The following is an 11,929-nucleotide window of genomic DNA, read 5'->3' as shown; positions in this document are numbered from 1 at the left end:
TCATCATAAATCAAGTCGACAATCTACTGGCAAATCATTTTTAATCGTTGTCATATGAAGAGAAATAACTAATTGAAAATATACATAAAACATATTGGTGCTCATCGGCCATTGGACATTAACATTACACAACAAGTTGGAAATCACAAATTCAACAATGAGTGGTTTGGAAGGAATCAGTGGCTAACTGCAAGCATTGCAAAGCAATCACTAGCCTGCTATTCAGTGGAGTGGGTGTGTGGTCTCAAGTCTGGGTTTAAGGGTCTCTTTTCCAAGCTTAAAAGGATAAACATTCAATATTGGCCATGCTGTCAATCCAGCATGAATTCTGCCGCACTCAAAACAACTCGAAACTCGGAACAAGGAAATCTGAGTTCAGGACAACTGGGAACTCTGGGGAAAAAACGAGCTCCGACTGGGAAAATACATTTTGAACAGTCATCCAACTCGGAATTGTAAGTCAGGAACTCAGGCCTCTTTCTAGAGCTCCGACCTGAAGATCACTGAATTCATCATGATTCGACCCTGATTTTTTTCCAAGTTACCAGTTGTCTTGAAAGCACCATAAATACAGAGAATGCCAGACTTTGATGACAAAATTTGCCCACGAAGGACCGTCGTGCTACCTTCCTGTTCAACTGAGCACAGCACAAGGTGAGTCCAAAAATATATTGTATGCTGCTGATGATGTAATATGCCAAATGATGTAATATGTAATTACTCCGCTGATAGCCAGGTATAGCATTGGTAAGGTATCCGGACTGTTGTTGGGACAGCTTTATTGGCTCCTGAGTGGCACAGCGATCTAAGGCACTGCATCTCAGTGCAAGAGGTGACCCTACAGTTGCTGGTTCAAATCCAGGTGGAATCACATCTGGCCGTGATTGGGAGTTCCGTAGGGTGGCGTACAATTGGCCCAGCGTCGTCCGGGTTTGGCTGAGGTAGGCTGTCATTGTAAATAAGAATTTGTTCTTAACTGACTTGCTTAGTTAAATAAAATCAAAAAAAAAAAAAGATTTATTTTTTAAATGTAGGCCCTAACAGTTCGTGGTCACCGTTATAGTGCAATTAATGTATTGTTGAGCGTTGTGGCTTTGCTGGCATGCATACATTTTTTATATATTTTTTTACTAATTATTTGCCCTACCAAGATTTATATTCTAAAATCGCCCCTGCTTAACATATTTACTTTTCTGCCTTCCAATCAGAAACCGCCTTGATGGCGTCATCAACAAAACCTTCTAGTAAACTAAAGTTTCACACAATGAAGGTAATGATATCATTGATTGCAAGGCAATGAATAAAAAATGTTATTTTTTTAACTATGAGTATTTGAAATGCAATTAAAGACAGCTATTACAGCATTTTACATTCTAAAGTTATAATTTATGTTATTAGAAAAAACAGCACTTATTATATATTACAACATCCATTAAACAACCAACAAGTAATATCTGGTAACCGTTCTACTAGTAACAGATTTGATTTACACGCTGGTAAAAATGTTAAATGTACACAATAAAATAAGTGCATTCATTAAGCAAACCCATCAGCAAACCCAGTATAAAGTCAAGTATGTATTGTGGTGTGCATATTACTTTACATGTTGACAATAAATACCAAAGTAATCAAGTCATTCAAATTGTGACCTAGTAACAATAGTGGTTATAAATAATAGTATGTCATTGTTTTACATTGACACATAAACAGTAGCTGAATCACTAGATATTTTGCATAATTGTTCCACCTTTTTCATGCCAAGATTCTCAGTGTGCTTTGAAACAACTCGTGTTTTCAATGGAAAAATGTATCAAGAATCTCAGTGATGGTAAAATAGAATGTCACCTTATCCAACACATTTGACCTGGATGAGCCATTCACCTGCTGGTAATAATGTCCTACACGTCATGTCCTACTGTGCAGCTCTAACATCACACAAGGTGCACAACGATGGCTCAGAGAGAAATGTAATAACCAGAAATATAACCTGTAAAACAAATGCTCAAACCATTTAATGGTACAATGTTTTTAAAAGTTGCGATAGTATGTTAAAACGATCATTATTTGTTCATATGTAAACCTTCAAACATAAAATATATTTTACAAAATACGTATTGAAATTGTTTATCTTGAATTCACGATGACATAAGGCTCAGATTTGTTATTTAAGTTATTAAATATACATTGACCTGATATATTACAGGAAAAACATTTACACAGATGCCACTAATAAATAAACTTTCTGACAACTGATTACAATGACACCTTGGGACGTAGCAGAACCTGGATAACTGACTCTCTAATATGAATAGAGTTAATGATATTCTATTTGGAAAGACAAGCTAAGCGTGAGAGGGCAAAGAAATCCCCACAGAATGTGAACCTGCAGTAAGAGCTGGCTAAAGGGATCCGATAGAGCGAGAGGAGCAATCAACTCTGAGCATTCTGACTTTTATTCAACATACGACTCTACAATCAGCTCCCACACACAGTGTTATCTGCAGGCAGGTATGACCTCATGTTGGCTTTAATCTGGTAGTGGCCAGACTGTGAAAATAGATGTTGACCATTGCTCAAGTCAAACGTCTTCAACAGAGAATGAATGTCAAACAAACGGTAGTGTGTGACTTTATAGAATGGGTTACCCTAATTGTGATGGATGGATGTGAGAGTGAGTGCATGGATGCAGGATGGTTACTTCACTTGGTGTGACATTGTCCAGACTGTCAGTAGGAATCAAGTTCAGTGTCAGGACTGACAGGAAAACCCAACTCAACACATGCTCTGTTCCATTGAAGGATGTAGTAAATAAAGGAAAGTGCCTCTGGTTATCTTTCACTGGACAACCACTAGGAGAGCCGAGTTGTCTCGTGGTCGCCTTCTCTTTCTGACGCAGTCCTTCCTTTGTCTTTCTCCTCTCATCTCCCACCATGTACATGTTATCATCCCATCAGTGACTGGGGTGGGGGGTGTACTGGGGTGGGGAGTAAGGAGGGGGTGCTGTAACACACAACAGTAAAAAGGTCAATTATTATTTATAAACTGGGTGGTTCGAGCCCTGAATTCTGATTGGCTGATAGCCGTGGTATATCAGACGATTTAAAAATAAAAAATAAATATACCACAAGTATGACAAAACATGTATTTTTACTGCTCTGACTACATTGGTAAACAGTTTATAATAGCAATAAGTCAGCTCTGGGGTTTGTGATATATGGCCAATAAACCACGGCTAAGGGCTGTGTCCTTAGCTGTGGTTGTGTCGTGCCTAAGAAGAGCCCTTAGCCGTGGTATATTGGCCATATACCACACCCCCTCAGGCCTTATTGGTTAAATAAAATACAATATCTGGCTCTAGATCTTTATGAATACAACCCATATCAATATTAGCCTCATGATTTTGCGTAAACTTCAGACATTGATATTGCATTAGTCTAAAAATCAATCAACCAATCAAAAATTATGTCAGTCAGTATTAATAACAGAGTGTGGTTGTCCTCTTACCTCCCTGAGGGTAGCCAGGGTCTGCCATGGGGTACGGGGTGTACGGCCCGGGGTACATCATGGGGTACGGCTGTGGCATGCCAGGGTACTGAGGTGCCATTGGGTAACCAGAGTGTGGATAATCAGGATGTCCCATCACCAGCGGCTTGCCGTAAGCGTCATACATGGGCTCCACGGGGTAGGGGGCCATAGGGATGTGCTGGGCTGAGGTTGAAGCATAAAGGTTGTAGTGAGCTTCCTTATCAGTGAGTCAATATGGAAATACAGTACACTGGGATCTCACTAATTCAATGAATCCCCACCCCCATTTTCACTTTTTCTCAAATCCTTTTCACATAACTACGCCTGACATTATAATTACACCCACCCCCAACTGCAACTCCACACCCAACTGCAACTCCACTGCAACTCCACCCCCAACTGCAACTCCACACCCAATTGCAACTCCACACCCAACTGCAACTCCACACCCAACTGCAACTGCAACTCCACTGCAACTCCACACCCAACTGCAACTGCAACTCCACTGCAACTCCACACCCAACTGCAACTGCAACTCCACTGCAACTCCACACCCAACTGCAACTCCACACCCAATTGCAACTCCACACCCAACTGCAACTCCACACCCAACTGCAACTCCACACCCACACTGCAACTCCACACCCACACTGCAACTCCACACCCAACTGCAACTCCACACCCACACCCAACTGCAACTCCACACCCACACCCAACTGCAACTCCACACCCACACTGCAACTCCACACCCACACTGCAACTCCACACCCACACTGCAACTCCACACCCAACTGCAACTCCACACCCAACTGCAACTCCACACCCACACCCAACTGCAACTCCACACCCAACTGCAACTCCACACCCAACTGCAACTCCACACCCAACTGCAACTCCACACACACCCAACTGCAATATACTATATACAGTACTTCATCACATCAACACATTGTGCTAATATCAACCCAACATGTTACCATCATAGTGCGTCCTGCCACGCTGCTGTCGCTGCTGGTAGAGGTAACAGCAGGAGCACATGAAGCAGCTCACCATGGTAGCAATGATAGCCACGAAGAGCAGGATGGACGAAGCCATGCCGGCGATGGTGGTAGGGCTAGGAGAGGGAGGGAGGGATGGATGGGAAGACGTTTGATTCTTTCTAAAAACACTCAGAGTAATAGCAAGAAATGTTTTACCTCATTCTAACATTAAGTAGAGAAGTATCAGTGTTCCAACTACCAACTGTCTTCCTCCAGAGGAACTCTGTGAGCCCAAAGTTTCAGGGTTTATGAACAGCTTTGAAGTCCCATCTCTGCCACAGCTCAGCTATTCACAAATCTTCTCAGAGTATCGGATTTGCCTTTTAGATCATAATAAATGAAGGTATATGGACAGTGGGGACCTAATCCTAGTTTCTATGCATTTCTGTGGGTTGCTGTGAGTTTATATGAGTTGCTATGAGTTTATATGGTTTGAGGGGAGTAATGTAGAGTCAATTAGCAAAATATAACTAACACGCAACAGCTAGAAAAATAACATCTGAACGGAGTCAGTCACACACACACACCTGAACTGGAAGAGCATGCAGCGCTTCTGCTCCCTCTCAGTGATCCTCTTGAGGCCATCCAAGCAACAGTAGCGCTTGTGGCAGTTCCCACAACAGAAGGTCATGAGGGGACAGGGGACCCCGTTGTGCCAAGTGCCATTTTTATCCACGTACCACAAGCAGTCATCAATGGCACCCACTGCAGAGACAGACAGACACACTTAGAAGGGTGGGCTTACAGAGGCAATAGAAAGCTGATTACACTCGCCCTGAGACCACTCAGGGGTGTTAATAGATTTAGTTAGACACCAAACAGCCCATCTTCTACATCTCACCGAATAACTACTGTGTAATTACACTTGAAATAGAAGGTTGGAGAATGACACAGTAAAAATGTTCAGAGGTTCTGCATATAGGTCCCTCCAAACCCATATTAATAAATTCCTCCTTCATTAATGTAATTTCCTTCTGGCCCAAGGGACTACAGATTAATCTCTTTGAGCCCATGTCATATGAAACCATGTGAATTGAATTAAGTCAATCCACTTTTAGTGCAATATACTGTATATATAATGTCATTTATGTATATATAATGTCAAATTATTAATGACACACCAGGTACCACCCCAAAGCCGTAAACACTGGCACCCTCATAGATATCATCCTAACCAACTTGCCCTCTAAATACACCTCTGCTGTTTTCAACCAGGATCTCAGCGATCACTGCCTCATTGCCTGCATCCGTAATGGGTCTACGGTCAAACGACCTCCACTCATCACTGTCAAACACTCCCTGAAACACTTCAGTGAGCAGGCCTTTCTAATCGACCTGGCCCTGGTATCCTGGAAGGATATTGACCTCATCCCGTCAGTAGAGGATGCCTGGTTATTTTTTTTAAATGCCTTCCTCACCATCTTAAATAAGCATGCCCCATTCAAGAAATTTAGAACCAGGAACAGATATAGCCCTTGGTTCTCTCCAGACCTGACTGCCCTTAACCAACACAAAAACATCCTATGGCATTCTGCATTAGCATCAAACAGCCCCCGTGATATGCAACTTTTCAGGGAAGTTAGAAACCAATATACACAGGCAGTTAGAAAAGCCAAGGCTAGCTTTTCCAAGCAGAAATTTGCTTCCTGCAACACAAATTCAAAAAAGTTCTGGGACATTGTAAAGTCCATGGAGAATAAGAACACCTCCTCCCAACTGCCCACTGCACTGAGGATAGGAAACTCTGTCACCTCCGATAAATCCACTATAATTGAGAATTTCAATAAGCATTTTTCTACGGCTGGCCATGCTTTCCACCTGGCTACCCCTACTGCAGTCAACAACACTGCACCCCCCACAGCTACTCGCCGAAGCCTTCCCCATTTCTCCTTCTCCCAAATCCATTCAGCTGATGTTCTGAAAGAGCTGCAAAATCTGGACCCCTACAAATCAGCCGGGCTAGACAATCTGGACCCTTTCTTTCTAAAATGATCTGCCGAAATTATTGCAACCCCTATTACTAGCCTGTTCAACCTCTCTTTCGTGTCGTCTGAGATTCCCATAGATTGGAAAGCAGCTGCTGTCATCCCCCTCTTCAAAGGAGGGGACCTCTTGACCCAAATTGCTATAGACCTATATCCATCCTACCCTGACTTTCTAAGGTCTTCGAAAGCCAAGTCAACAAACAGATTACCGACCATTTCGAATCCCACCGCACCTTCTCCGCTATGCAATCTGGTTTCAGAGCTGGTCATGGGTGCACCTCAGCCACGCTCAAGGTCCTAAACGATATCATAACCGCCATCGATAAGAAACAATACTGTGCTGCCGTTTTCATTGACCTGGCCAAAGCTTTCGACTCTGTCAATCACCACATCCTAATCGGCAGACTCAATAGCCTTGGTTTCTCTAATGATTGCATCGCCTGGTTCACCAACTACTTCTCTGATAGAGCTCAGTGTGTCAAATCGGAGGGCCTGTTGTCCGGACCTCTGGCAGTCTCTATGGGGGTGCCACAGGGTTCAATTCTTGGGCCAACTCTTTTCTCTGTATACATCAATGATGTCGCTCTTGCTGCTGGTGAGTCTCTGATCCACCTCTACGCAGACGACACCATTCTGTATACTTCTGGCCCTTCTTTGGACACTGTGTTAACAACCCTCCAGATGAGCTTCAATGCCATACAACTCTCCTTCCGTGGCCTCCAACTGCTCCTAAATACAAGTAAAACTAAATGCATGCTCTTCAACCGATCGCTGCCTGCACCTGCCCGCCTGTCCTGCATCACTACTCTGGATGGTTCTGACTTAGAATATGTGGACAACTACAAATACCTAGGTGTCTGGTTAGACTGTAAACTCTCCTTCCAGACTCACATCTCCAATCCAAAGTTAAATCAAGAATTGGCTTCCTATTTCGCAACAAAGCATCCTTCACTCATGCTGCCAAACATACGCTCGTAAAACTGACCATCCTACCAATCCTCGACTTTGGCGATGTCATTTACAAAATAGCCTCCAATACCCTACTCAACAAACTGGATGCAGTCTATCACAGTGCCATCCGTTTTGTCACCAAAGCCCCATATACTGCCCACCACTGCGACCTGTACGCTCTCGTTGGCTAGCCATTGCTTCATAATCGTCGCCAAACCCACTGGCTCCAGGTCATCTACAAGACCTTGCTAGGTAAAGTCCCCCCTTATCTCCGCTCACTGGTCCCCATAGCAGCACCCACCTGTAGCACAAGCTCCAGCAGGTATATCTCCCTGGTCACCCCCAAAGCCAATTCCTCCTTTGGCCGTCTCTCTTTCCAGTTCTCTGCTGCCAATGACTGGAACGAACTACAAAAATCTCTGAAACTGGAAACACTTATCTCCCTCACTAGCTTTAAGCACCAGCTGTCAGAGCAGCTCACAGATTACTGGACCTGTACATAGCCCATCTATAATTTAGCCCAAACAACTACCTCTTCCCCTACTGTATTTATTTATTTTATTTTGCTCCTTTGCACCCCATTATCTCTATTTCTACTTTGCACTTTCTTCTACTACAAATTTACCATTCCAGTGTTTTACTTGCTATATTGTATTTACTCTGCCACCATGAACTTTTTTGCCTTTACCTCCCTTATCTCACCTCATTTGCTCACATTGTACATACTTATTTTTCTACTGTATTATTGACTGTATATTTGTTTTACTCCATGTGTGACTCTGTGTTGTTGTATGTTGTCGAACTGCTTTACTTTATCTTGGCCAGGTCGCAATTGTAAATGAGAACTTGTTCTCAACTTGCCTACCTGGTTAAATAAAGGTGAAATAAATCAAATAAATAAAAATAAAATGTATTAAATAGTTAATTGATTGATCAGTTGATTTCATCCAATCAAATTAAAATTAGATGTGTTCCCCTGATAATTTCTGCCAATGATGTATTGTTGACACCAATGGGTTCTAATATTGTTTGATTTACAGATTATTTTGTGATTCATAAATTTCACATAAATAATTTTCAATAAACAGGTAAGTCTATTAGAGATAAAATTACGAAATTAAATAACACATAACGTTAGGCCTTTAACAGAATAACAGTTGTCTTCGTAGGCTAGGGAATATTTGGCTATCGTGCGTTTCATATTTGAGACCACCATATCTTGATAGCAATTCTTAAATACAAAAATCCACATTCATTTAATAAAAAAAATCAAAAGGTCGATAATAAATATTAGTAAAACAGGCGGAAAACAAAAAATGCTTTAATACTGTCTGGACCATAGAAATAGAATGAATGTATATTATTTCTATGTTTGGACACCCCTTGGAACGTTCAGACATCATCTGGATCCATTTTAGCCCTAGGTGTCGAGTGGATTCGACCGCTACAATGTATGGATGGATACATTTTACACATGTTTCAAGAATGTATCAAGAAATGTAGCCTAGTGCGGCCTGTTAGAAAAACCAAGCAGCATTGTCAATACTTACCCTGCCAGGCGGAGAGAAGGACGGTGATCACCAGCAGAGCCATTGCGATAAGGGACATCTTGCCCACTGTAAACATACTATGCAAAATGGTTCAACTGCTGATTTTTCCGGAAACCAATGGCAGATTTAACAGCTATTTCGCTCCATACGCCACTTTAAATAACAATCTCTATAATAATGCTCTAGTTACGGAATTATATGACACTCGGGAATGAGGTGAATTATCAACAAAATCTGGGTAGAATAACATCGCATGTGACGCTGTTCACCCAGTGAGACCCAATGGGATTCTTTAGCGCCACCCTGGCCTCCGTTGGAAGGAATATATTGCACATTATTCCATTTGACATTTTTTTTAAGATAACAGACAGAATAACATCCTACAGCACACATGCGTTTAGTGACAGCTGAGCTGACTGTTATTTTCAGTCTGTACCCTGTATAAAAATGCGTCAATTACCCCAAGCCAGTAGTTTACAAAACAACATGTGTATTTCCAATACAATGGTTATTCTACATTTCCTATTAATTTATATAATTACTCGTGTATTTTTCAAGTGATTCAGTTTTTGCATTTTTCTACTTTTCAAAATATGAATAGAAGTTGCAATCATAAAAAAATTATGCCAATAAAAGTCCTGCATTTGCCATTCTCTTGCACAAAAACCCAATTTACAAGCAGGATAATCTAAGAACCACAAGAAATGTGACTTATGTAATGCATGGCAGCTTTATGTACTTTCAATTTACATTTGAGAAGAGGCACTGTGTGACTGCCAACACTTATGAAAGCACATCAATTTGTAAAAGAAGCACTCACCAAATTCTTCCTGAAAGAGATTGCAATGTAGTGTCAAATGAGTCAAAGCCCTAAAGGAAATGTCAACCAAACCAACAGAAATCCAGTGGTGTAAAGTACTAAAGTAAAAATACTTTAATGTACTACTTAAGTCGTTTTTTGGGGTATCTGTACTTTACTATTTATATTTTTGACCATTTTTACTCCACTACATTCCTAAAGTAAAGAATGTAATTTTTACTCCATACATTTTACCTGACACCCAAAAGTACTTAGCAGGACAGGAAAATTGTCCAATTCACTCAGTTATCAAGACAACACATCGTCATCCCTTTTGCCTCTGATCTGGCGGACTCACTAAACACAAATGCATCTTTTGTAAATTATGTCTGAGTGTTGGAGTGTGCCCCTGGCTATCCAGAAATGAAAAAAAATGAATAAAAAAATTAACTCAGCAAAAAAAGAAAAGTTCCTGTTTCAGGATCCTGTCTTTCAAAGACAATTCGTGAAAATCCAAATAACTTCACAGATCTTCATTGTAAAGTTTCTAAACACTGTTTCCCATGCTTGTTCAATGAACCATAAACAATTAATGAACATGCACCTCTGTGGAACGGTCGTTAAGACTCTAATAGCTTACAGACGGTAGGTAATTAAGGTCACAGTTATGAAAACTTAGGACACTAAAGAGGCCTTCTACTGACTCTGAAAAACACCAAAAGAAAGATGCCCAGGGTCCCTGCTCATCTGCGTGAACGTGCCTTAGGCATGCTGCAAGGAGGCATGAGGACTGCAGATGTGGCCAGGGCAATAAATTGCAATGTCCGTACTGTGAGACGCCTAAGACAGCACTACAGGGAGACAGGACGGACAGCTGATCGTCCTCGCAGTGGCAGACCACGTGTAACAACATCTGCACAGGATCGGTACATCCGAACATCACACCTGCGGGACAGGTACAGGATGGCAACAACAACTGCCCGAGTTACACCAGGAACGCACAAACCCTCCATCAGTGCTCAGAATGTCCGCAATAGGCTGATAGAGGGTGGACTGAGGGCTTGAAGGCCTGTTGTAAGGCAGGTCCTCACCAGACATCACCGGCAACAACGTCACCTATGTGCACAAACCCACCGTTGCTGGACCAGACAGGACTGGCAAAATGTGCTCTTCAATGACGAGTCGCGGTTTTGTCTCACCAGGGGTGATGGTCGGATTCACGTTTATTGTCGAAGGAATGGACTTTACGCCGCGGCCTGTACTTTGGAGCGGGATCAATTTGGAGGTGGAGGGTCCATCATGGTCTGGGGCGGTGTGTCACATCATCATCAGGCTGAGCTTGTTGTCATTGCAGGCAATCTCAATGCTGTGCGTTAAGGGAAGACATCCTCCTCCCACATGTGGTACCCTTCCTGCAGGCTCATCCTGACATGACCCTCCAGCATGACAATGCCACCAGCCATACTGCTCATTCTGTGCATGATTTCCTGCAAGACAAGAATGTCAGTGTTCTGCCATGGCCAGCGAAGAGCCCGGATCTCAATCCCATTGAGCACGCCTGGGACCTGTTGGATCGGAGGGTGAGGGCTAGGGCCATTCCCCCCAGAAATGTCCAGGAACTTGCAGGTGCCTTGGTGGAAGAGTGGGGTAACATCTCACAGAAATAACTGCCAAATCTGGCGCAGTCCACGAGGAGATGCACTGCAGTACTTAATGCAGCTGGTGGCCACACCAGATACTGACTGTTACTTTTGAGTTTGACCCCCCCCCCCCCTTTGTTCAGGGACACATTATTCCATTTATGTTAGTCACATGTCTGTGGAACTTGTTCATTTTATGTCTCAGTTGTTGAATCTTATGTTCATACAAATATTTACACATGTAAAGTTTGCTGAAAATAAACGCAGTTGACAGTGAGAGGACGTTTCTTTTTTTGCTAGTTTAGAAGGAATTAAATTATTTATACTTTTACTTTTAAAAGTTAAGTATATTTAGAACCAAATACATTTAGACTTTCACTCAAGTAGTATTTTACTGTGTGACTTAATTTTACTTGATTAACTTTTTATTAAGATATCT

General features: G+C 42.1%; 1 protein-coding gene across 1 annotated transcript; it reads right to left on the bottom strand.

Moving 5' to 3' along the window:
- Positions 1-24: 24 nt before the first annotated feature.
- Positions 25-9,325, bottom strand: LOC106566055 (protein shisa-4). The gene is made up of 5 exons (XM_014133866.3): positions 9,052-9,325; positions 5,093-5,270; positions 4,503-4,639; positions 3,505-3,708; positions 25-3,000 (listed from the first exon to the last, which is right to left on the bottom strand). The coding sequence occupies exons 1-5, from the start codon at positions 9,125-9,127 to the stop codon at positions 2,951-2,953; spliced, it is 645 nt and encodes a 214-aa protein (XP_013989341.1). The 5' UTR covers positions 9,128-9,325; the 3' UTR covers positions 25-2,950.
- Between the last annotated feature and the right edge of the window lie 2,604 nt (positions 9,326-11,929).

Source organism: Salmo salar, chromosome 12, assembly GCF_965601325.2.
Source record: "Salmo salar chromosome 12, fSalSal1, whole genome shotgun sequence".
NCBI lineage: Eukaryota > Metazoa > Chordata > Actinopteri > Salmoniformes > Salmonidae > Salmo > Salmo salar.
The sequence above is the reverse complement of the archived record's forward strand: the minus strand, read 5'-3'. Positions and strand labels throughout refer to the sequence as shown.